Source organism: Lampris incognitus, chromosome 6, assembly GCF_029633865.1.
Source record: "Lampris incognitus isolate fLamInc1 chromosome 6, fLamInc1.hap2, whole genome shotgun sequence".
Lineage (NCBI taxonomy): Eukaryota > Metazoa > Chordata > Actinopteri > Lampriformes > Lampridae > Lampris > Lampris incognitus.
Genome location: NC_079216.1, coordinates 44,932,345 through 44,958,148, shown reverse-complemented (window position 1 = coordinate 44,958,148; position 25,804 = coordinate 44,932,345). Strand labels below are relative to the sequence as shown.

At 42.4% G+C, this 25,804-nt stretch overlaps 2 protein-coding genes across 3 annotated transcripts in view; one reads left to right on the top strand and one right to left on the bottom strand.

Annotated features, from left to right (window-relative positions):
- Positions 1-136: 136 nt before the first annotated feature.
- Positions 137-5,731, top strand: irf7 (interferon regulatory factor 7). Of its 2 annotated transcripts, none has more exons than XM_056282688.1 (10): positions 137-205; positions 334-487; positions 1,850-2,021; positions 2,168-2,268; positions 2,917-2,965; positions 3,098-3,244; positions 3,627-3,829; positions 3,951-4,149; positions 4,466-4,581; positions 4,766-5,731. In XM_056282688.1, the coding sequence occupies exons 1-10, from the start codon at positions 198-200 to the stop codon at positions 4,931-4,933; spliced, it is 1,317 nt and encodes a 438-aa protein (XP_056138663.1). In that variant the 5' UTR covers positions 137-197; the 3' UTR covers positions 4,934-5,731. The 2 variants fall into 2 exon arrangements, with proteins under 2 accessions (XP_056138663.1, XP_056138662.1); XM_056282687.1 differs by having other exon boundaries at positions 1,781-2,021.
- Positions 5,732-5,870: 139 nt separating this feature from the next.
- The window catches only part of phrf1 (PHD and ring finger domains 1), a 50,567-nt gene continuing 30,633 nt past the window's right edge, over positions 5,871-25,804 (bottom strand). The window contains exons 8-20 of the mRNA XM_056282686.1: positions 17,529-17,620; positions 16,551-16,741; positions 16,071-16,203; positions 15,822-15,946; positions 15,473-15,666; positions 14,946-15,068; positions 14,620-14,774; positions 12,205-14,206; positions 10,843-12,083; positions 10,560-10,636; positions 10,177-10,341; positions 9,831-9,959; positions 5,871-9,490 (exon numbers count right to left, since the gene is read on the bottom strand). Coding sequence (XP_056138661.1) covers positions 9,326-9,490; positions 9,831-9,959; positions 10,177-10,341; positions 10,560-10,636; positions 10,843-12,083; positions 12,205-14,206; positions 14,620-14,774; positions 14,946-15,068; positions 15,473-15,666; positions 15,822-15,946; positions 16,071-16,203; positions 16,551-16,741; positions 17,529-17,620 — 4,792 coding nt within the window. The 3' untranslated portion in view covers positions 5,871-9,325. The remainder of the gene's footprint in view (positions 9,491-9,830; positions 9,960-10,176; positions 10,342-10,559; positions 10,637-10,842; positions 12,084-12,204; positions 14,207-14,619; positions 14,775-14,945; positions 15,069-15,472; positions 15,667-15,821; positions 15,947-16,070; positions 16,204-16,550; positions 16,742-17,528; positions 17,621-25,804) is intronic.

Genomic DNA, 25,804 nt, shown 5'->3' with positions numbered 1-25,804 from the left:
GAAAACATCGGCTTTGCTGCCCAGCGTCTTTCAGTTTCATTTAGACCAAGTACATTCGTTCGCCAAAGGAACTTACCGGAAACGCGTTAAAGGTTCCGGGGAGGGCGGCTAAGTGTGACGTCATCAACATCGTTCGTATAAAGCCGCCGTTGGCGTTTTAACAGCAGTGCGTCCACTTCTCCAAAAAATAAAAAAAGATGCAGAGGTAGGAAAAATTGCATCATCGCAGAATAATTTTTTCCGCTCTCTCTCTATCTGTGTGTTTCTCGTTGAGTTACTGCATGCAGTCGAACCCTGATTTCATTTTAACTTTATTTCTGGTTATCTTCTCAGTTCCCCGAAGCCGCAGTTCGCCGGCTGGCTGATAGAGCAAGTGGAGACGGGGCAGTATGCGGGTTTGCGCTATGTGGAGTCAAACAAATTCAGAGTCCCCTGGAAGCACAACTCAAGGAAGGATTGTAATGACGAGGACAGTAAAATATTCAGGGTAGGTCGACTGTCTCTACTGGATTTGCAACACGTCCTTCCCCGCCTTGTGATTCCATTATTATCAGTAGATTGGAATGCTCTTTGGGCAGTGGGTTTAAATCTGATCCCCGGGGACACGGCGCTGCTGTTTTGATATATTCTACCAGGAAGTTGCGTTTGGATTAGTTTGCTTTACTTAAAGAAAAATACAGGATGGAACAGTACACTGATGAGCTAATGGAAAAGAGATAACGAAAGTAGACTTGAAAGACTAAAAAACCGATGAGGCTTGTCAAATGGCTTACCATTTGAAAGACTGATTAAATGGGACATAGGGAATCATACTACTGCAATGGCCGACTGACCAAATGACTAATGTGCATCTGGGAATGTGTGGTCTCTGATGGTACTTGTGTGAATCCCTCAATCTAATGGAGAAGTGAGAGATTTCTTCTGGAGAGGGTGGGATGAACAGTATTGGCTAGTCTTGTAGAATACAGATGCAATGTGTATTAAATTTCATACCAAAGCCACTTAAAGAGCCAGCAGGACTGGTCTTCACGCGAGGTCATTGCGTATCATGAATTTATTGGCCAACTTTTCCTGTACATACAAGTTCTTCAATTTCCATCTAAACAGCAGTTCCGCGACAGGAATCCAAACTGAGAATATCTAAGTTGGTTGTTCTAGCTTTCTAAATGTACTTTTAAGTTACGGTACAGTCGGAAAACCCTCTTTGCTCCACGGCTACCGCTGGCACAACTTAAAATGTTTTCTTCTAGCTGGCATTCCAGAAGCTTGGCGTGTGACCAGAGTGCACATGCGCAGTAGCTCAAATACCAAAGAAGCCTGGATCTAGCGCATGGTCATAAGGTGTAATGCTACCCAGTACTGTATGTAAAGCAAAATGGACATTAACAGCAAACAAATTATAATAATATAGTATAGAAATTTAAATATTAGCAGATATAAATATAAACAGTATTTTTAGTTAACTTTGGCTTCTAAAAGATTGTAAATTTCATTCACCTGTTGTCAGGTATTTCAGCCATGTAATCAGGATTTTTTTTTTTTACATCTGGCACATGTGAATGTAATTTACTGTCTCATCTGTATTCTACAACACCAGCCAATAACCTGGTAGGAAAGAAAACAAGCAGTACTTTTTGGCACCTGAGGACCGGATTGAAGGTGAGTTTATTGAAATGAAAACACTTTTGTGTCATTACTAGACAATCCTGATTGTCACAGCCGCTCCCAACTCTGGCCATACTGTGTATTTAAGTTCCGCTGTTTATTTTGTTGGTTGCAGGTGCCTACGGTCGTATGTCCTCATGTGATCCTGATGCCCTCATGTTTTCCACCTTTCCTTGGTTCACAGGCATGGGCGGTTGCAAGTGGTAAAATTAATGAGTTTCCCAATGACAAAGCCAAGTGGAAAACCAACTTCCGCTGTGCCCTTAACAACCTCACCAAGCGCTTCAGGATGATCAAGGATAACTCCAAGAATTCAGAGGACCCCCATAAAATCTACGAGATTATTAACACAGAGTGTAAGATGATGCCCGCTTGTCATTTGCCATCATGTTGCAATTCACCTCCTTTCTTGGAAAGTAATGTAATCATATTTGGTAAATGCACGATTATTTGGGAGCTTTGAATGTGAATTGATGAGGTTGTGTTTTTCTTTTAACTGCAGATAATTATGAAAGTCAGCCCATAGAGGACTCTGCTGATGACTTTGATATGACTCCAGACATTCGCAGTTCTCCCATAGAATGCTTCACCTCGGGCACTGAGGTACAGTATATACTAGATTGCCAGCTATTATGGTAGACTTACCCAAAATTCACCAGTCAACAGTATGCCAAAATATTGTAACGTGCATGGATAAGTAGACACGTTGGTCCTTGACTAACGGGTCTGACCCTTTAGTCGACTGGTTAACGTTGTCGCTTGCGGTGCAGGAGATACGGGTTCGCGTCCCGGCTGTGGCGACGGTATCTCGGACTGCCCCCCGAAGTCGCTACATTGGTGTCAGATGTGGGATGGAGCGACCGTAAGGCCATCGGAAGCGTAGGCGCCCTGAGGCGTGAAGGAGCTGATATGCTTAAGCGCGGGGACGCGCTTCCCGAAGGAGGGGGGTAGTGTAACGTGCATGGATAAGTAGACACGTTGGTCCTTGACTAACGGGTCTGACCCTTTAGTCGACTGGTTAACATTGTCACTTGCGGTGCAGGAGATACGGGTTGGCGTCCCGGCTGTGGCGACGGTATCTCGGACTGCCCCCCGAATTCGCTACAATATCATGCATTGGTTATCTTTTATTCTATTAGCTGGTATATCAGGCGTTTGGCCTACATAATTTTTATGTTAAAAATTTTCATATGTCCTGCTCTAAATACACATCTTACATGCCTTATTTCTATGTCTTGTCACTCCAAACAGCACATACTATTTGATAAATTCATGACCTTGGATCTCACCGATCAACAAGGTAAAGTATCCTCCAAAGTTGTCGAAAATTAAGACTTTGCCAAATCTCCTCTGTACCTCAACGTGTGAATATGGGATATTTTTATGCTCATCATGGAAATTAAAGTTACATTCCATTCAATGTCTTTGACAGCGGAGCAGCAGTGGTCAGAGAACTATGCCCAGCACAATCCAGCGGTTCCCAGCAGCTACCCGGCCATTCAGTCTACAACAGCCGAGCCCCTACCGGTTTCACAGAACCACACACTACTACTACCAGCACAGCTGCCTTACTACCAGCGTACGTTCAGTTGGTTAATCAAATGAAATTCCCGTCATTTCAGTTTGATACTGGTAAATATTGTTCAAGCACAAGTTGAGACAAATGTACTCTTATTGAGCAGAGATTTCAGAGGATGCATACATAAAGGGCTATTAATATGTTAATATAGTCCATATGAACTGTATGGGCACAAACCTCTATCCTCTTGGTCCTATTAATGTGCAAGAAAACGTACATTGACTTGAAGTATAGAAGCTTCCGTTAAGCTAACAGTCCGGTGAGCTGCCAAACCCAGGTCTGGGTAAAGGAAACCAAAATTGTCCTATTTTAGATTCACCACCCAAAATATTGGTGTGAATCTGCGAAGCAATAACATTTCGCATGCCTTATTTCTCCATAGAAAATCCAGAACCGGTGCTTCAGTCATCTCTCCAGCCGTCGATTCAAGACCTGGAAATCTCCATCCATTACAGGGGAAGAGAGATGCTGAAGATCCCCATGTCCTGTTCCCGTCTCCAGTTCCACTACCAACATGAGGCCCCTGAACTCAATGCTCACAGCCTCTGCTTCCCCACCACTGAAACCCTGCTAGACCGAAAACAGGTACAACACAACACCCATCGCTAGTTCTGTTCATTTTGCCTTTTTTTTTACCTGTGAAATGTCTTTTAAATTTAACATGTTTTTATCTTGTTATTTCTCACCAAAACCATCTACCCACCAGATTGAGTACACCAACCGCATCCTTTCCAGCATCCAGAGAGGTCTCCTCCTGGAGGTACGGGACACTGGTATCTATGCCTGCAGGCAGGACAGGTGCCATGTGTTTTCCAGCATCTCCCCCAATGCAGCTCACCCAGATCCAAGGAAGCTGCCACAAAGCGTAATGGTGGAACTCCTTAGTTTTGAGAACTTCATAAATGGTAGGTGTGAATCTCCTGTATACATGTGTATAAAAGTAAAAAAAAACAAACCAACCTCCATCATAAAGCTTGTTTGTTTTTGTCTGCAGTCAACATAATGTAATTATACAGTAAATGACAACTTAAGACCATCTGCTCAGATGAGGAAAAACTCCATAAGAAATTACCCTTGCAGCAAATAGAAACTGAAGCAACCATAATTTACTGTATCTATCTGTTTTCTGAGACTGAAAGTGTCATTAAGGGATAAGATGAACTTGTCTGCAGCTACTGTAATGTGTAGATTACCAAGCTAATGGGCTACATGTCTTTCCAGAACTGAAGCACTTTAAAGAGAACAATGGTGGCTCTCCTAATTACACCGTCAACATGTGCTTTGGAGAGAAGTTCCCTGATGGAAAGCCCCCGGAGAAAAAACTTATTGTCGTCAAGGTAGTATGCATGACAATCTCAGATGAGCATCACCTCACAGACACACACTGGTTTAAACTTGCCGCTAATAACAAGTTTGATTGTATGATCAATAAAACTCGCTGCCATTTTCCATCATTATCTTGTCCTTTTCCACCTCCTCTTCACTTCTTTTCTCACATTTTGCATCCCTCTCCTCCTCCAGGTGGTTCCCCTGATCTGTAGATACTTTCACGAGATGGCCCAAATGGAGGGAGCATCGTCTCTTCACAGTGCCAACTTGAGCTTGCAGATCTCCAACGACAACCTCTTCGATCTCATCAGTTCTGTCTTCAGTCTACCAGCTGCCGACGAGCTGCTGCTGGCTGTTTGACTCTTAAGACTAAATCCTCCATTTTCATCTTTAACGGCACCTTGTTGGAGTTAAGTGTCTCTTGGTTTTTTTGGGTCCAATGTTAAAACAAATATCCTTGTTTAATATATGAGTAGTTCTCAAACAGTAATAAGTAAGCAACTGTTGAAATTGATGTTGCTCCTTTTGTCACACTGTCAAAATAGTTTTGAAGTTGTCCATTTGTCTGGATGTTGTTGAATGTCATTTACTGAGGTCAAAGACACAGAAAATGTTGGGTTTTTTATATGATTTGGAGACAGTGATATTATATATATAATTATAATGTAAATGTGAAATTAATGTCTTAAATGTAAGATATTATATATAATCTTGTAACGAGGCAAAGGGAACTAGCCGGCTCCAAGTTTTCTCTCAAAGCCTTGTGGGTGATCTCTTCTGAGCACTTAAAAATGTGAGCTTTTCAAATTCAGATAGCTTCATCGCAATTGAATTGTGTCTACTGATAGTATTTTGCACTAAAGAACCTTTTTTCCTCCGCTGGTTGTGACCCTGTACTATGCTGGCGATTGTTTCACTAAATACTGCACACCAAAACTACTGTCCCAACATTGTTAGGATTTCAAATAGTGTTTAACACTTCCTCACTTTTTTCACTTGTTAATCATTTTCATTAAGCTACTTTACATGTCTGAAAATGCCATGCTATTGGAGTAGACAGTGGCTATTCAAAGCAATACTGAGGAGGGCATGTGCATAACTTACTGAGTAAAAAACATACCCAGAGCTCAAATAAATTCCCATCAGTTGTTTATCCTCCTACGGTGAACAATCATTCTCATGCATCATGACAGCTAGTGATGTATAGGACTCTCATCACTATCAGCAACAATGCATAAAGCCAATGTATGAACATTCTCTTGAAATAGACCCATCGACATATCTTTTGTGAAGTGCAATTCCAGCCTGATGGTATCTTAACAGTGCCTTGGCAATGATCCTTAAAGCTGTCTTTCGAGTATGGTAAAGTCCAATGACTGCAGCAGGTCCTTTTTGTCAATTGCTGTCTTAACATGGATAAAGGTTTGGCGGGTTACATGGTCACTGTTTTCAAATGCACAGAACACCACATGGATAAAGCCATGTTAACACGATATTCAGAGGGAGATATTAAAAGCATCTGGGCTTTGTTAACTGAACAAAGCTGACATCAGTGAAACGCCCTTGGAGGTCCAATGGTCGGCCAGGTAAACACAATAACTCCGTGGAGGATTCTTCCTTATTGGGCTCAGCTGACCCAATAAGGAAGCGTTGCAAGTTGCTTGTTTTGAATAACATTCACAACTCCAGTTTTATCTTCTAATAATTCAGAAAGGGAAAAAAAATACAAAGATCTTTGATTTTTATTAAAATGCTGGCCTGGGAAATAAAAATTATTTACAAATTATTCAAACAGAGCCTGCACTGGGAGTTTACTGTGGCTCAGTTTAAAACTGTAATACCAGCAAGATGAAGTTGTGACAAAGAAAAACTCCAGCAGTGGATGAATCAATGGCTTATTACGAAGACACTCATAAAACATGAACTAAACGGAGTCTCTTTGTAGAAGTGTTACCAATTAATGAAATGAACTGTTAATGGTTTCAGGTGCCCTGCTATTAAAAAGAAATAGCCCATTAAGAGGAAAGAACATGAGCAAACTTAAACTGGAACTCAAAGATATCTAAACTATCAGCATTTTGTTTGCTCTTTAAAACACCTGCAGAATTTGATTATGTACACGAGGAAAAACAATATAGTACAGAACGTACAGAACAAACAATGAAATACATTCAAATGTATGTGAGCACCTATTTTCAAACTCTTATGCTCCTACACACTGCTACTGAAATGAAGCCCTATAAATTATTGGGCCAAAGTACAAGGTGAGTCCAACCAAGCCCTTCCCATTTTCTGCTGTAGGCACATATGCTATGGACACAAAGAAATGAATGCGCAGAGATGAGGGTTTGTCCAAACATCTTTGTTGAGCTTAGGCATAGGAGGGGCCAGTGAGATTCAACTTGAAGACACAATAGTCACAATTGGAACAAAGGAATATCACAGACTTGATGCATGGAGCTAGTAGAATTACTACAATGTCCCAAAATAAAGGCATGTATTTCTTCTCACACTGTCTATTTCCTAAAACAATAATGTATCTTCCTGTATGTGCCTATGAAACTAACACAACATGAATGCATTCCATAACATGAACTAATATTGAATAAACCCAGTATAGAAATTATCATGTATAAGAGTTAGTTTGGCCAAGACTTAGTTCAGTCTAGTGTAGTTATTGCACATTTAATACGATTGGAAATACAATTTGTTATAATACTTATTCTCTGGACCATTCTCTAGCACCATGTTGGGCGCAGGAAAACCTAAAGTTGAATAATTTATTATGGGAAAAAAAATCCAATTATACACCTTTCAACCACCTTTATCAATCCCAAGGTCAGAAAGGTCCTAGATTTTGGACCTGAAAGCCCCAGTTTGAGGTGAGGAGCGGTTGCCGTGGTCGAGCCTTGGGTAGAAACCCTACAATTAATTCGATCGCTTCTATTCTCATGAACAAATCCGCTAGATAAGAAATGAACATCGTTTAGAGTTTGGTGCTCGTCATTTGTGAAGTTATAGCGACAGAGGTACGTTAATATTTGAAAGCGCTCTGTCACCGCTGGGCTCAGCTGTTTTCACCCGGAGCACACGGGAATGACTGTCCTGCTCCGGGCGTCCAAGAATGGGCGGTAACTGAAGCGAAGACCGACTCTCTCTTTCAAGAATATGACGTTGTTTTCAATAGGTTTGAGCTGCACTAGGTGTTTACACAAATAAAATATAAATTTGATTTATTTGACGCTATGTTTGTAGCTCGGTGAGAGAAGTTTGATTGAAGACTGAGTGCACTCGATTTCCGGACGGATGGATATTTTCACCACGTGGCACCAATTGGCTCTCTGATTTTCTGGCTATTGCAAACTGTAAAACGGGAGAAACAAGTTGTTTTGGGGCACCGATAAACACAAATATTCAACCAATTAAATGCAGTAATGCTGTCATAGGTCTGCAAATTGCAAGGCGGTGTCGGCTCAAATGCCAACAAGTCGCCTGCCCTCGTCTGACTGTGAACCCACTCCCCTGGAATTACATTCCCCTTTCGGACTGAAGCGTCAACTACTACGTGATATTTTGGATTGGGTTTACTTGTCCATGCTTGATCCTGAAGTATAAGAAATGTACTTTTTTCAAAGACAATTGCAATGCTCAGTTACTGTATCTTTAAATTCGTATTGAGATCCAGATAAAAATCTGATTAAAAAGGGGGATGGTGAATTTCAAGAATCTCTTGAGAATATGTTTTACAAATACAAAGGGAAGTGTATATTACTTTGGGAGGGTGAGCAATTATTTCATTCACTTTTCTGAACTGAAATAAGCAATAGTATACTAAAGCCCAACCATTTGTCTTGCATGCTAACATTTTTTCGATATTCAGAATGGATGCTTAATCATCAGGCTACCACAATATAGCTTTCCAGTGCAAAAAGTGGTATGTATTACACCATGTAATGTTATGTAAAGTCTTAACCTTTGCCCATTAGACATACATAAGATCTTTTATTAGTTTTTTAACAATAACTAAAAAAAGTCAAATTAATGACCTTGAATCACTTATGTATTCCATTCATTCTCAACAGATAATCAACCTGGAAGGACAATACAAGTGGATATATCAAATCTATATTATTTACAACCAAAACTAAAATTTTAGAACTCATCTATTATTTTACTACAAAAGTTGCATAACTGTCTTTTCTCAGTTTGACAAACTCTTCTCATCTATGCAAATCTCAGCAAATTTTCCATGCCATTTCTAAACCAACAGAGAAATATTCCTTTGCCCTCCCCCCAAAAACAACAGCCTTAAAGAACTAGAAGCCCACACTGCATCTGCCCAGACATTATGCTTGTAAAGATAGTTTCTTTACATATTAATCGATAGAAGGAGCTTTGAAATCTGCCTCTTTAAAACATAATCCCACGACCTCCTATTAAGTTTCTGAGATGTGCGAAGTAAAGACTGAAGTTTGGCATTGACAGTTCAAGATCAAAAAGACACTGTAGGATGCTCTTTAAACTATCAATAAAAATGACATTTTCCTAAATTTGCAGAAAAAAAAAACATAGAAAACTTTATACATAAACGAAATGCCCCAAACAAATTTCATAACAGTGATGAAAAATCAACACGGCTCTACAGAGACAGGGTATTATCTCAGAGCATGATGAAGTGTGCGTGAGGCCTGGACCGGTGTGGCTGAGTGTTTGGGATGGGTGCTGTTGTTCTTATCTTACTCTGGAGCCTCCTTATGGACTCTCAGAGGTTTTCATGCCTTCATTCTGTGCCTCTTGTTCCTTTCCTCCGTCCTCTCCTTTCTTGTGTTTCCGGGCATGCTTATATTTGTCCACGTATGCCTTAACCAGATTGGCCACCTTCACCGGATTGATCTCCCCGCTCTTGCTGTGGCAAACCTATTGAGAGAGAACACATAGGAAAATCCCCTGTAGATTACAGAGTCAATATCAGCTCAAGTTACTTTCCAAAATCCCCTTAAAACACTAGAATAGGCAAGTCTCATTGTAAAAATGCCACTGTTTACATACTTGTTGGTGCTTGTACAGAAGATAAAAACTGAATTACAGGAAAAGGTTGGCACTAAAGACTCACAAAAGATGATTCATGTGCAAATCATGTTTCATGAGCAATTTAAGAAGCCAATAAGCATTTACTTACCTGTTTTGGTACTGAGGCAAACATTTTTACTGGCAGCTCATGTTACACTTATATAATATACACTAACAAAAAGCCCACCTTCTGGACAGCCTTGCGTAGAATCTCTTTATATTCGTCCTTGTTGATATCTCTCTTCTGGTAGAAGGGCTTGATAGCCAGCTTCACCTCCTCTATAGCCCTCTCCTGCATATGCAGCTTCTTCAAATACTTTGAGAAAGAGTAACACCCATGTTAGTAACATGGATGTCATGACCATATTCTGCTAAGAATTGCAGAGCGAATGCTTGCATTTGCACCAGTTAGGACAATTAACATTAAGATAAAGACAACTGAAACAGGGCTGACATATTTTTTGATTAAACAAAAGATGACATGATGAAATCAGATATATAGGCCAGAGATGACATCTTACAAACATCTTCACCTTGTCTTTCCTTAACACATCCCCTTCCTCTGCCTCACTAGTCTCTCCTTGCCCAGTGTTCACTGATCCCTCAGGAGGTTGGCTAACAGGGCCGGAGGGGTTATTAAGGGGACCAGCAGTCACATTACCCCTCTTAGTTGGGTCACAGACAAGGGCTTGGTTGTTCTATGATAGAGTGAGATTTAAAAAAAATGGACCACAGGGGTAAACATTAATGGAAAAAACTTTTAAATATCTAGCTCTACAAGGTTTCACTTTCGATTCGTCAGAAAAGGCACGAGTATCAATTCCAGTTTCAGTCAGGAGCCTTGCCAAATTTACCAGAGGACTTACTCTCTGGATATTGACTGCCACCTTCTGGCCATTTACATAAATGCACATACCTGACTGATCGTCTGGATTGAAGCAGAGGGCCTGCGAGCTCCTTCCTGTTTCAGCTTCAGTTTATACAAAGCCAGCTCTGAGTGAGAGAGAGATCTGGTATTAAAAATGGCTTTAGACATTAAAAAGAGATCTGGTATACTTTTTGTTCCCAGTGTACTTAGTATGATGTTCACAGTGTTTCTATTCTCTGGCGTTCCAATGTGAGTCAAATTAAAACAAACCACCATGAAAATAGTGTGTTGTGTATGAGGATGTAGGTAACGATAGACTGGTAATACTCACTACTCGCGACTGCAGATTTCTCTGGCTGAGGTCCCTCAGGCTCCTGTATATTCCAGGTAACCCTCTTTACAGGGGCTTTGGATCTGGCACCTGCTGGGACAGACACCTGCTCTCCCTCACCCTTTACCTCATGTTCATCCTTCTCCTGTTTGACAATGGCATCTGTTCCCTCTACCTTCTCAGACTTAAAGACAAGGTTGTCCAGCATCATGTCAACATTGAAGTCTTCCTCATCAGAGTCTGGGTGCTGATCAGCCTCCTGCTTTACAGTGGCTGCCAACAAAATGGTGCTTTCATGCTCTGTGGGTGCCGGTGATACTGGTGGATGCTGAGCAGTCATGTCTTGAGGACTGCCTGCTGCAACAGCAGGTGTAGAAGATGTGTCAAGAGTGATCTCTGTGGAGGATGAGGGGATATCAGGGATCAAGTGATGAGGCAACTCTAGCAAATGGGGCTCAGGTTTAATCTTCATCATTTCTGATGGTGCTGTATGCGAGAAGTCATAAGTCTCAATTTTTATGGGTTCAGTTTGTTCCGTTTTGATTTCCTTCTCTTCATATATGCCTTTGACTATACTGGGAGAAGGCTGTTCAATTTCAGTTTCTTGTTTCTTGACTGAGTTGATACTTGCAGTGTCCTCAAACATGTCAAGATAGGGGAGTTTCTCTTTTTTGATTTCTTTGAGAACCTCTGGCTTTTCAACCATTTTCTCTGTTGAAACCTGGCAGTCTGCACTGAGGTGTTTTGTTTCTTTTTTACCCTCAGAGACCGAGGTAGAGGATGGGATCTCTGGCTTTTTATCTCTGTCATCTTTATTTCCTTTAACAGCGCTTTGTGAATGACCTTTCTCCTTTTTCTTGTCTTTTGAATCCTTTGGCTCTTTTGAAGACGAAGAAGAGCCTGATGCTTTTTGTGAACTCTTGGATGATCCCTCTTCTTTCCTTCTTTCTCTGGAGTAAGATCTAGACCTAGGTCTCTTTTTGTCTTTTGATCGTGACTCGAACCTGTCTCTGGAGCCGGAAGATGACGGCTGTGATCGTGTGTAATCTTTCCTCCTCTCCCTCGATCGAGATCTAGACCTGGACCATGATTTTGACTTTGAGCGAGATCGACCATGCCTCTTATAACTGGAAGCCCGTCCTCTGTCTCGGTCTCTCCCTCTGCGATTGTTCCTCTCCCTGCTCTCTCGCATATGCTTCTTCCGCCTCGACCGCTCTCTGCTGCTAGAGCTGGATGGAGACCTACAACCAGTAATGACACATAAAAGCCTTAATTAATAGAAGCCAGTGGCATCAACACATGCTATACGGTTGATACCCGAGAGATAAGAAAATTATGATTAAGAGTAAATTTCACATTTACCTGGATCGTCTCCTGTCTCTGGACCGTGACCGTGAATACCTCTTCCTGTGTGACCTATCAGACCTGTCAGACCGGGAGCTCTCTGATGGAGAACGTGCCCGCCTCCTTTCTTTGGACCTTGATCTTCTAGAGCTCCTTTCTCTTTCCTCATCCTTTTTTCGCCTCCTGTCTCTGTGGCTTGAGCCATGCTGGTCCACTCTTCTCCTAATAGTCTCCGAGCTGCTAGAGCCAGAACGACGGTCTTTCGATGGACCACCTCCTTTAGGAGTTTTCTCACCATGGCTGGAAGACCGGGAACGGGAGCAGGAGCGGGAGCGGTACTTGGGCCTGTCAGGACTATCCTTGGGCTCAGACTTAATCTCTGTCTTTTGTTTCTTCTTTCTCGAAACTGTACAAGTTGATGACAAATCAGACTTCTGGATAGAAGGGATACTGTTAGAGGTTTGGACATTCTGCCTACCCTCTTCCTGTGGGTTCTCTCTCTCAGTCTTTAAAGGCACCAGGCTGAGAGGCGGACGGGGTGTTGGATCTGTTGTCTCATACTTTACTAGACTAACACCAGCCCTTTCAACTTCCTTTTTGAAGACAAACCCTGGTTCTTTCTCCACTTGAGTGTCAGCTATCACTGTTTCCTGCTCAACCTTGACCTCAGCTATACCTAATTCTCTCTCAACCTTAACGTGTTCAAATCCTTGATCTTCTTGGAACACATTCTCAAAAGCCTCATCCCTCCATGATTTCTCCTGAGAGGTCTTAATAGCCAGTGTCTCAGCTTTGACTGGAACTAAACTCTGCCCTCCTTGCCCTAAACCTTCACTGCTTCCTAGACCAGAAGTCTCCTCCTCAGCTGCAGCATCCTGAGAGTTGCTCTCCAGAGCTTGGCTCTCTTCTTCACTGTCCAAGCTGCTGGAATCCGACAGAGTTGGTTGAAATGGATCATAGACACCACTGTCTCCCTTCTCCTTTTTAACCAGGGTACATGAGGCCAGCAACATCTGTTTATCCCTACGCTGCTGTCTCTTTCTTCCCTCCTCGTCCTCTGAACTCCAACTTTGCTGTGTGCTGCCTTCACCAATTCTGGATGAAGCATTGCTCAGTCTCCGTGTGTGCCATGAGTTTCCACTGGAGTTAATGCGGAAGCTCACAGTTGTTGAGGACATTGATGAGGATGAGGAAAGGCATGGATGGGGTGCTGGAGAGCCAGAGGAGGAACAGGATGAAGAAGAGGAAAATGAGTTGGAAAAGGCTGATGATGGACCTGCTCTGTCCGGCCCGTGTCTCTGGCCCTGACTTTCAGGCCTGTCCTGCTTCTGGTCCACACTTTGTTGCCTACTCTGGTCCCCAGCCAGGCTGTGCATTCCAATTTCAGGCATGCCATTACTATTGCCACCATCACTAACAGTAGCATTTTTGCCACTTCCCTTATTACTGCTACTACTTTTACTACTACTGCTGCTGCTTCTATGAATTCCATCTTGACTGTTGCCATCACCTCTACTCTCTTGTTTAATTTTTGGTATCCTAGGTAGCACTGACACATCCACCCAAACAGGCTTTACAGGTGCCTTTATAGATCGGGGTGATCCTATCTCTTTACTCCAGGAGCGCATGTCTTGGGCTGGGTGGATAGAAGAGGAGGCAATCCCTATGTCGGATCCAAGTCCATTGGTCCCCCTATGGCTGAGTCCAGGAGAGGAGCTGGGTCTGTGGGGGATAAGGGGCTGCAAGCGAGGATGACCATGGTGTAGTGCATGGGAATGGGTAGCTGTATGGGTGTGGTGGACCTGGGATGGTGAAAGTGCTGAAGGAGTTATTGGGAACAAGTGGTGAGAACTCTGGGAGGAGGAGGATCTGTTGAGGGGTTCGCAAGAGGATCCTAGTAGGTCTCTGTTAGCTTGGAGAGCTAAAGAGCTGGCTTGAGGGTTAGGTGAAATCCCTGGGTTGACCTGAGTGCTGGCTTCTCCTGTGCTGCTGCTTGGCTTCACTGTGGGTGATAAACTTACTGCAACACAAGAAAATTTATGAAAAGTTGTAACGAAAAGTTGGAGATAATACAATGGATATATTTAGACACTATATGAAGTGATGAGGTTGGGTAGACTATACTGTTAGTTCATCTTTACTTCAGTTTAGAAAGATGCAAATAAAAAAAAACCTGCGATAAATTAAGGTGTGAATGGCTATACAATGGGTTGGACTAAAAATCCCTTTCATACCAATTTTGCACATATAAGTACTATATTCTTTTAAGAAAAATTTGAACATGTAAATATCGAATTGATGTTTGGCAGTTTTTAAGTTAAACTTGGTTAAAAAAACATTTAGTTTCAAATCAGATTTTTAAATCACATTGATAGGGAAACGGAAAATTAAACTAATCTGAAATTTAAAAAAAAAGCTAGCCCACACACTTACTCGGCTTTATAGCCTTAAGGGAGCCGTCTCTATTGATGACCACATCAGAGCTGTCCATGAGGAGCATGCTCTGTCCTGACAGGATACTGCCCAAGAGGTCAGGCACAGGTGCTGCCTCCACAACGCCCCCTGACTGGGGAAGGCCCATAACTCTCCTGGAATAAACAATGCAATAAAATGGACAAGCATTCACCAAATGCCGAATGCAGTGTTGATAACAAAGCTCATCTAGAGTGCTGATGCAACTTGATAATTGCTGATCCTCCAAGCAAGTGAGACGTTTGATACATGGGCATGTCAGGATGATGATAGGAGGGATATGTTACCTGGAGAGGCCAGCAGTGATTGGCTGAGCGACAGGCTGATGGGAGCGAAGGGCAGAGTGTGAGATACCTCGTCTCTTGGCCTCCAGTAGTGATGTGACCTGGGTCTGATGCTCATCCTCCTCACTGGTTGAAAAAGTCAATAAGACAAATTCATATTCATCTGAAATAGCCTTGAAGATGGCTACTAAAAAAAAACAAACACTGATTTTCATATCACAATATCCTTATTCCTTTCCAAGTGTTACTGTATTCGTTTTGGACTAGCAGTTTTTTTCCCCTTTCATAGTACTTTGACAGAGCAGTGAGGTTGTAACAGAATATCTATTTTTCAAGAAAAACAATATAACGTTCTTTACTACATTAATAAACATCAGGATAGGACAAGATAGATACTATTTTTTTAAAATACAGCTAACATGTGAATTTTTAATTTGATGAAGGACAAATTTACACTTTTAACACACATTGCATACGTTGTCAATGATGACAACACCTTTTACTTAAATTATATAAACAAATCTTTGTACCCATCAACAAATGGATCCAGGTCAAATGGATCTCCATAGACAGATAGCGAGGCAGCGCCGATGTCAACACGCATGTTGCCAAGAGTTTGCTCTGAGGGCCGGTAAACTGTGGGGAGAGATGAACCCTTCTTGGGTTTTGCAATCCGAAGATTACGTGCAATACGGTCACGGGGTGTCGGCTGCTTTTTCCCCACCTGGTGGAAGCACCAACACAGAAACACAAAGCATAAACTGAATTTAAAGACAAAAAGTATCTAACACCTCATTAAGAGGAAATAGTCCAGTGTTAGATACAACTAGTTAAACAATGAAAGTATGTGCACCCCAGGCTTTAGCTTAAAAGACTCACCAGTCTCTTTCTGGATTTTGTTTTCCTCACTTTACGTTTCCGCCTCTTGACCCCTGTACTTGCTGCTTTGCTTTTTTCACCTTTAGTTGAGGAAACTTTACTTTTTTTGCCTTTTCTGCGCCTTACTGTACACAGAACAACAAAGTCACCTGTCACTACAAGTCATGTTTGTGAACACGTTTAGCTCTTCTGTATTGGGAACTTGAGTCTTTTTGACTGAGACAGATGTTTGTGGTGCACATTCCTTACCCTTCCTGCGCCGGTGGCTGGATGCAGCTCGAGGTGTGAGGTCACGTATGTACACAGCGCTGTTGAGCCCCGCCACTACCGCGTTAATGGTTTCATCAAGCCATGTAGACTGCATCAGGTACCTGGGAGCCAGCTGGTAAGAGAAAGCAGGCATCACACTACAGAAAAACTTAAGTCTCATACATTGGGCCTGTCAGAAAAAAATTCCACACAAGCATGCCTAAACTAACAACTACCAATCAAGGTGAGCAAATTTCAAAATACACACGCAATCATTTCAGATCTTGGTAGCATCAAAAGAATGCTAACCAAAAGCATCAACCACTGTAATGAGTCATTAATGTTATCCCTAAAACAAAGGGCCAGAGGAACAAACATGGCACAGCATCCAGAAATTCAGCAGCATATGCCAGCCTCCCGGTGCATAATGAGGTACTGTGGTAGTGAGCTGTGAAAGAAGCCAATACTGAAGCAGCACACCTCATGCCAAACCTGTGCTGTGCGTGCCTGTGTGATGCGATGGCGGTTGACACTGGCGCGAACCCTCTCACTCTGCTGAGTCCGTGCAATGGCACGGGTGGGTCCTGCTGGGGAGGATCGTGAACGGCTAGTGGTGGGCCGGGAGCTGGAGGACAGGCTCTCGACCTCACTTATCTCCTCCCCTGAGCCTCCTGGGTCAGAAAAATTTCAGACTTGACTTGTGAAAGGATTATTTGCGAGCTCAGATGATGTTCTGGGTTCCCAAGTACTGCAATTGGTCGTTCTGACCTTGTAATAAAAGATAGCTGAAGTTCGCATGTAATTTTAGAATAGCATGACTAACGGTGTCAAAAGAAAAGGGAAAAATAAATTTTATTTCAAAGAAGGCTGAATCAGTTCATCTGGATACAACATTTATTGAGACACGTTTCATCACTCAACTAGTGACATTTTCAGTCTAAACTGACTGCAGACATCCCCATCTCATAAATAACACCGTTGCATAACGACCGAAACCAATGACCAGTTTTATATGCAAATATGGATGTGATCATTAACTAGAGTTTGTACTATTTACAGAGAATTTGGGATCGTACACATGCCCACTGAAACTCTAGTTAATGGGCACACCCATATTTGCATATGAAACTGGTTGTTGGTTTCGGTCGTTATGCAACTGTATTGTTTATAAGGGATGGGGATGCCTGCAGTCAGTTTAGACTGAGGATGTCATTTAGTTGAGTGATGAAACGTATCTGTCAATAAATGTTGTATTCAGATGAAGTGATTCAACCTTCTTTGATTTTCTTACCTGGATTATTGAGCATGCATCAAGTCATTTTGACACAATTTTATTTGAATCATTATTAAGGATATTGTAAAATAGTCTCCTTTTCCCCCACGTTTGAAAAGCTCTTGGTTTGCCTGGCTCCAAACTATGTAATAATTAACAAGTGTAATGTACATCTTTATTCTTACTTGAAAGGTGGTTGTTGGCTTCACACTCAGGGCAGAACCATTCTTCGACAGGAACAGCATCCAAAGGGGGCGTAAGACATTCCATATGGTAGCTTCCATCAAATCAGAAGTCACAGAGCATTTAATCAAACGAGAAACAAATGTAACTTAGACAACAACACGGTTTTTAAGATGTTTAAAAACCTTTCTTTTTTTTTGATCCAGTACTCTGAGGACCTTGTCTGGTTGAACTTGACAAGCGTGATTTTGTAAATGATGGGGAAACAATGCTCCAGTCAGCACACTGATTGCAAAACTCTAAAAGGGTGGACAGTTATCCAGAAAGGGCCAGTGTGGGTGAAGGTTTTTGTTCTAACCAAGCAGTTACACACCTAATCCAACTAATCAACCAGTAGAGTCTTCGCTGAGGAACTTGATTAGGAGACACAGGTGTGTAATTGCTTGGTTGGAACAAAAACCTTAACACACGCTGGCCCTTTCTGGATAAGATCGCCCACCCCTGCACCGTATTTCCCCAGCTACAAGTTGCACCAGAGTATAAATCGCAGTCATCAAGAGACGTGTTGTTGCGAGGGGGGGAATCGCTTCGGTGTATAAGTCACATTTATCTATCCATTATCCGAACCGCTTATCCTGCTCTCAGGGTCGCGGGGATGCTGGAGCCATCCCTGGCGATACAACCCTGCGGGCGGAGCCGGACACCGAGCATGCGAGACGCGCTTTTCTGCGCCTGTTATTTTGTGACAAATTTAATTAATAAATAGTTTTTTAAGAACATTTCGGGACACTGGGCGTCTTACTTTTGTTCATTAACTGGTTTGGATTACTTTTTTGTACTTTAAATCGGCAATGTCTTCCGCTAAACAGAAAGTTGATTCCACGCGTATAGGCCGCAGCAAACTTCTCATTCAACTGAGCCACCGCCACCTCCGGATGTAGCTGCTAATATGGCTAAACACGTCTGATCTACGGGCCCTACAGTCCATGCTATACTCATTGAAGGAGGACATATGTGGTAGAACTGACTCTTTGGCCACTGAGTTAAGATCCGAAATTCAGTCGGTACGCATGGAGTTGAGTGTTACTGAACCACTGCTGCAGAAAATAAACGACCACGGGCAAACTAGTCACGAGTTGGAGCGTGTGCTTCGAGCGACGACGGCGGCCAGCTCTCCTCACTCAAATCCACTTTTAATGTGCTCAAGGCACAAGTGAAATTACTGACAGGCAAATGTGAAAATTTGGAGGGGAGGTCGAGGAGAAACAACTTTCGATTGGTGGGAATCCCCGAAGGTTCGCAGGGATCGCGTCCAACGCAATTCATTGGCCGACTATTGAAAGACTTGTTGAGCCTGGGTGAGGAGCAGAGTTCATCGCACCCTACGTCAAAGTCAACGTATCTTTATTGTACCTTGCAGGGAAATTAGTTTGCAGCCAGTATAAAAAAAACTCTCACACAAAGACAAAACATACAAACACCAAGGCGAGCTACACGTTAGGGGGGGGGGACACCTCGTCCGTTTATCATCAGGGTCCATTTCTTCCACGTCCGGGATGAAATTTTACGTCAAGCCAGCGGAATCGCCCGCGACTCCTCCCTACTCTTTCATGGCAAGAGGCTCTTAATTTTCCCTGATTACACCGTCGCTGTTTCAAAGGAAAGAGCTGCGTTTGGAGGAGTGAAACGCGAGCTGCGTGTCTGTCCTTGTGTTAAGTTTGGGTTGATGTTTCCTGCAATTCTGAAAATCTCTCCGCCGACCGGTACTGTCGCAGTAAATTTGTTCCGGCCGGGGAAAAAGTTCCGGATGACGCGACAATGGCGTTCTTATCAGCTGTTCGGTAGCTTTCGGTGTGGGTTAGAATTTTCTGTGGCAGCGTTGCTAGGACGGTTACTGTGAAAGGTGGCTGGTGAGCGCTCGTGCATTAACGTGACGTTTTTTGCTTGTCACGAGATGTCATTTCAAGAGCGCGAGTTGGACAGACGCATATCTGTCCAGCTAGTAGCTAGCTACTAGCAAGTTAATGTCTGACTATAGCTAACGCGATCGGTAGAGACTAGCTAACAGCAACGTTGATTTAAATCGCTTGTCAATAATATAAATAACAGTAGAACTGATGAGGATTATGTCCACAAAAGCAATGCAGTGGTCTTTGAAAACAGCAAATATAGCCAGAGGTGGGAGATATGCGTCTGTCCAACTCGCGCTCTTGTAGTCTGAGGGGAAATGACGTCTCGTGACAAGCAAAAAACCTCACGTTAATGCACGAGCGCTCACCAGCCACCTTTCATAGTAACCGCCCTAGCAGCGTTGTTACTGAAAATTCTAACCCATACCGAACGCTACCAAACGGCTGATTAGAACGCCATTGTCGCGTCATCCGGAACTTTTTCCCCCGGCCGGAACAAATTTACTGCAACAGTACCACGCATACGTTTGAAGACCCGGCCATCACCTCGACTTTCATAAACAGCACCCTTAAGAAAGCGGTTTCTCCGACAGTCCCTGTGTAGCGTCCCAGACGAAAAAATACAAGTCTGGACTGATGATTTAATGCTGTTCATTTTTGTTTCCCGTCCTTCAGAGAACAACGTAAGAGCTAAACAGAAATTAAACCACAAGGCAAAATAACACTGTAACGTGCACGGCTAAATAGACTCGCTAGCCCTTGGCTAAAGGGTCGGACCTTGCCCCCCCCCCCGTATTCGCTACAATACGTTAAAACTCTGTTAGCTTAACACCAGAAAGTTAGCTTAACACTAGTAATAAAAAAACAACAAAATCAAAATTATTGAACAATTAGACACACTACATACCTTGTTGCCCTTTCGACTGGAGCTAAACTCCCGCTATACTCTCGTTTTAACACCTGTCCTGGTAAAATCTCCCGTGGTTTTCTGCGTGCTGACTTTAGCGTTCTACACCGTTTTTTCGTCGATTTACTTCCGTGTCTACTGTTTTTTCAAAAATAAAAGCACGTTCGTGTTCACAGGAAACAAAATAAAAGCAATATAACAAATACATTACAAATGCAAACTTTATACACATGAACCACACTGTGCATTGGGGTCATTTACACTCCCACCAAATTATTATTAAGTGTTTTACATACAAGTTAACTTAAAACACAAATGATTTCCTCATATGAAATGACCTTTTATAGAACGCTATATACACTACAAACCCTTACCGTTTTTACCTTCCCCTTGTGCTTAAGAGGCCTCTAATAGCAGAACTAACTTATGATCTGGACGTTCTACCACAGACACTTTGCTTATGCTTTCACCTCTTTTGTTCAGATTTCTATCTCCTAGAAACAGTACCTTGACTCTCCTTACAAATCCATCTTTGTCTGATACAGTCTCTGAGACTTTTCCAAGTCTCCACACAGATCTTGGTTGGGTTTCATCAGTGTCTATCACTATGTCACCTGCTTGAATGTTTCTCTTAGGCGTGTGCCATCGTTGCCTGACAGTGATGTTATGGAGGTACTCCTTCCTCCAACGGCTCCAAAACTGTTCTGCCAGATACTGCACTTGGCGCCATCTTTTTTGTCCATACAAATCCTCTCTGACAAACTTGCCTGGGGGAGGTAGTGCAGTGGTGGCCTTTGTGGGAGACACACGAGATTTCCCCATGATGAGAACACAGTGAACGTCTCCATCCTTGTTCTTAAGTCTCTGATAAGAACACTGTCCATACCCCGTGGTGCTTGCATCTGAGAAATGATGCAGTTCTTCACCACCTCTCCAGAGTTGGCAGGCACATAATGTCTGGTTATCTGTATTTTCTCCAGATTGACGAGATCCTTTCTCCAGCGCTCCCACCGTGGTCTCAGATGTTCAGGCAGCGGATCATCCCAACCAGTACCTTGACGACACATTTCTTGCAGGATTCTTTTCCCACTGAGAAGACAGGGGGCGACAAATCCCAGGGAGTCGTATATAATAAGCAACATGTGTAACAGTGGATAATATTCCATGCCGTGTGGAAGATTGGTCTTTCAGTCTGATGTTGAACGTGAAGCAATCCTTTTCTATGTTCCAGTGAATACCTAATGCTCTATTTGAAAAGCAAGGTCCTTTGTTTTGATGTCTGTTGCATGTTTTGATGTTGGTATGCCGTTTGAAACAGCATTGCTCTTTGATACAAACTTGTGCAGCCGGAGACCACCCTTAGCACACAGTCCACATGCCTGTTGTGCCAGCTGTATAGACCTTATTCGCAAACCCCGGAAGTAGCTGCCCGCGGCCATATTGTTGACAATTCACTGATCAGAGCAGCCGCGGCTAGCGTGCCAGCTAGCTAGCTGCTCACAGTATGGCTTCAAGATACGAACAAAAAATAAGTTTGATTGGAGGTGTGGATCCATACAAAATTGACTTAGTTGCCATGAATGACGATCACTCATTACTGCCAGCTATAACGTATCCGGACATTTATAACTATCTTGTGCATACAGTATCAGCGTACACGTCTCAGGAGCTGAGGGCTTTCAAATCGAGTCATATAACTATTTCATCAGTGACAAGGTCAGTGATATTCTTACTTTTGTGCCACCAACAACATCATCGTCATTATCATCAAACAATGCTGTAATGTGAAACGAGAATTTCAAAGTAACAAGGTTTAATAAGTGATACGAAATGTAAATAATAAAATACTCATAGTATTCTTAATGTTGTCATGCTATACTTTAAGGATGGGACAAAATGAAATTCATTATCACAATGCCTGAAATTTGCCTTGAATGTAGAGTATATTGAAAATAAACATTTTTTCTCATTCCATTTTTTTCCATCTTTTTTCCTATTCTATATTCATATTGCTTGTGATTAAGGTCCATGTTAAGGTCACACTGGTGTGCAGACAAATGCTCACAAGACAAACGCTCACAATACTAATAGAAAAAGAGACAAATGCTCACAAATTGTTTTACAATCTTTATTTTTCAAAAAGTCAACTGAACATTCTGTTGCATGTCACATAAGACATATCACATAGGCCTAAGCATGTGAGAGGGATCACATCTCCCTGACAAATGAAATGGTGATCTTAAAGATAATCATGATAATGAGACTATCAATTACTGTTTGGTAATACATAATCTTAATTAACCTTTATTCATGGAAAAATATTCCATTGAACAGTCTGTTGCATGTCACAAGAAATATCACATAGGTCTAAGCATGTAATAGGGATCACAGTGACCTAATTAAGAGATTTTAAAGCAGTGTCTATAGAGTCTTTTGCCAACCAATTTCTTATATAGAGACTGTCAATTGCCACGGGGTATGTTGAGCAATGTTCCATTATCAGTCTATTCCAGTCGGATGCAAATCGATATGTAACCATATTTCATATTTGTATATCTGTATACTATAATTTTTCGCTGTAAATATAGATTATAAAACAATTTGTGAGCATTTGTCTCTTTTTCTTTTAGTGTTGTGAGCATTTGTCTTGTGAGCATTTGTCTTGTGAGCATTGTTGGTCTTGTGAGCATTTGTCATGGAATCGGTCACACTACACATGCGGTATCAACCCGTTTTACAACCCTACATTTAGTCAGAAGGTACAACACAAGTGCACATGTTGGTTAGGCAGCAACACGCTGTAGTTATCTTATCGATAGTTGTGGTCTCAGATCCTGATGTCACCAAGTAGGAGATTGGTATCTTCTCTGACAGTATCACATATTTATTACGCACCAGTCCAATCACTCTTTCTACATGTATGCGAACATGTGCAATTTTGCGGGTGGCCTCAACTTCAAGAGCAGACAGCTGTAACTTTCCTCGAGTAAAACTGGGTGTTACAATTTGTGCACATTTTAAGCCTACACTGTCCTGTATATTAAAACATCTGTCTGCCAAGATGAAATCACCTGGGGTAAGCAGCTCTAGTAAGCCTGAATTTTCTGTGATATATTTATCAGTAGTGCGCCCTCCCCATGCCTTAGAAAGGAAAGAAATCATGTAGGTATGATGGCTTGCCTAAAAGAAAATGCTCTGTTAGGAATAGGGGAACTTAAACCACTCTACTGGCACAGTTCAATGTCAACTTAATATACAAGTAGGATAACATTATTGGCTTTAGACAATCAATTGACCTTACAAACACTTCTTCCCTTAACATTGTCTACCTGTGGTAAAATGCTGAGAACAGACTTTGCTGTGAAGTGTAGGCTGAAAGTTTCGCCTATTTATTCTAGCTAGCCTCAAGTCTCTTCTGCGCTGGCTCAGCTCCTCAGCATCTTTCCCTTCACGTCCACGGACAGTCGAGACCGCATAAAAACTAATGCCAGGGTTTTTATTGCTGCTGTTACAACAGCTGTGTACAACACAGGACACCATCGCTTGTGTGCAATAACTTTATAGCCTGCCTAAAACTAACGCTGGTAGCTAGCTAGCATCTCTAGCGCAGTTGTCACCTAGGCTGTCACTTGTTGTTGACAGCTGCAGTACCTATGGTCGTAGCTATGTCAACAATATGGCTGCGGCGAACCATGATGATGTCAATCGAATATGGCCTATTGCTCTTTCACTGTCTGTGCTTGTAACACCATCATCCACGTATAAGTCTCTGGTGATGAACTGGGCACTTAATGGATATGCAAGGCTGTTCTCTTTGGCTAGATGTCTTAACCCATAGTTTGCACATCCTGGGGAAGACACTGCACCAAAGAGATGTACTGTCATCCTATACTCTTGTGGTTGTGTACTTAAGTCTCCATTTTTCCACCATAAGAAGCGGAGGCAATTGCGGTCATTTTCTTGGGACTTTAAACTGATTTAAACATTTTTTCTATGTCACACATTAAAGCTATTTGATGCTTCCAAAAGCGTACTAGGAGACTAGTCAGGTTGTTCATCATGTCTGGTCCAGGCAGAGGGTGCTCGTTAAGGCTGGTTCCTTTATGCTTGGCCAAGCAATCAAAGACAACATGCAATTTTTCTGGTTTCTTTGGGGGATAAATGCCATGATGTTGTATATACCATTTCTCACCAGGAAGTCCATCATCCTGAGCTTCCTCTACGTCACCTCTTTTGATGATGTCACTCATGTACTTAATTTAATCCTCCTTGTATCTCTCATCTCTGGAGAATTTCCTCTTGAGGTGGCTGAGTCGGACCTCTGCGAACTGTCAGTTATCAGGCATGTATGGCCTTTCCTTAAAGGGCAGTGGCATTTCAAAATTTCCTTGTTCACTTTTCTTTATGCCTTCCTTAAGTTTGTCAAGGAAGATGACACCTTCTTGAGACACTGTTTTATCCTTCCCACCGACTTCGTTGAAATCACTTTCTAATGCATGAATTGCATCCATGGGAGTTACTGGGGGGATCGCTTTGACAGCAACACAATGAAAAAGACTGTTCATCACACCTGTTTCAAGGCAAGGTGCTACACTGCTCACTATGCTCCAACCTAAATCTGTTTGAACAGCATAAGGCTCATCATCTTTGCCCAGTATCACTTGTCTAGGTGCTAATGCTCTCGAACAGTTAAAACCTATCAAGAGACCTACTTCACAACTGAGGAGTGGCGGGACTTCATCTATGATTGGTGATAGGTGACTCCAGCATTTGGCTGTTTCACATGTTGGTATGCGTTCACGGTTTACAGGTATACAGTCCTTTGTGTACGCAGGAGGGAGGGGGATGTGTGTTGCGAGGGAGGGGGATGTGTGTTGCAGAGCTGTAACCCCTCATGCGGAAATCACACACCCTTTCACTGTTTACAACTGCATTCTCTCCCATCATGGTGGTTAGTTTTAATTTCACTGGACAGACACCCACTTGCAGTTCACGACTCACCTCTTGATCAATGAAGGCGGTCACTTTGAGTGTCCAATAAGGCATAGACAAGTTTTTCTTTATATGGGTTTGCATCAGATGACACCTACACCGGAACAATCATTGAAGTACTTGCAGATTGTCCGTCCCTGGCAACATTAAGTGACATAGCAGCTGCTGTCTCTGATGTATTATTTTGTGTTGCATTTTCCATACTCACACGCCTTTCTCTTTTCACATCTTTGATGTAGTTGTCATCGCGAAGGCAGGTTGGGTGCCTTCTCATGCAAATGTCACAGGTGAGGCAGCGTCGACAATCCTTCACACTGTGACCTGGTTTCAGACAGCCATAATACAGTTTATTGTCCTTAATATATCCCCGTCTATCTTCCAGTGACATTTTCACAAGGTCTGGGCACTTATGGAGCTGATGTGTGTTTTGGCACAGGGAGATCCCACGTTTGCACCGGTTGATATTTGC

Excerpts from the sequence above, each read along its gene's own strand:
- irf7 (XM_056282687.1), top strand. Across the intron at positions 2,022-2,167 it reads CGAGATTATTAACACAGAGT|ATAATTATGAAAGTCAGCCC; the intron begins GTAAGATGATGC and ends TTTTAACTGCAG. Across the intron at positions 2,966-3,097 it reads GGATCTCACCGATCAACAAG|CGGAGCAGCAGTGGTCAGAG; the intron begins GTAAAGTATCCT and ends TGTCTTTGACAG.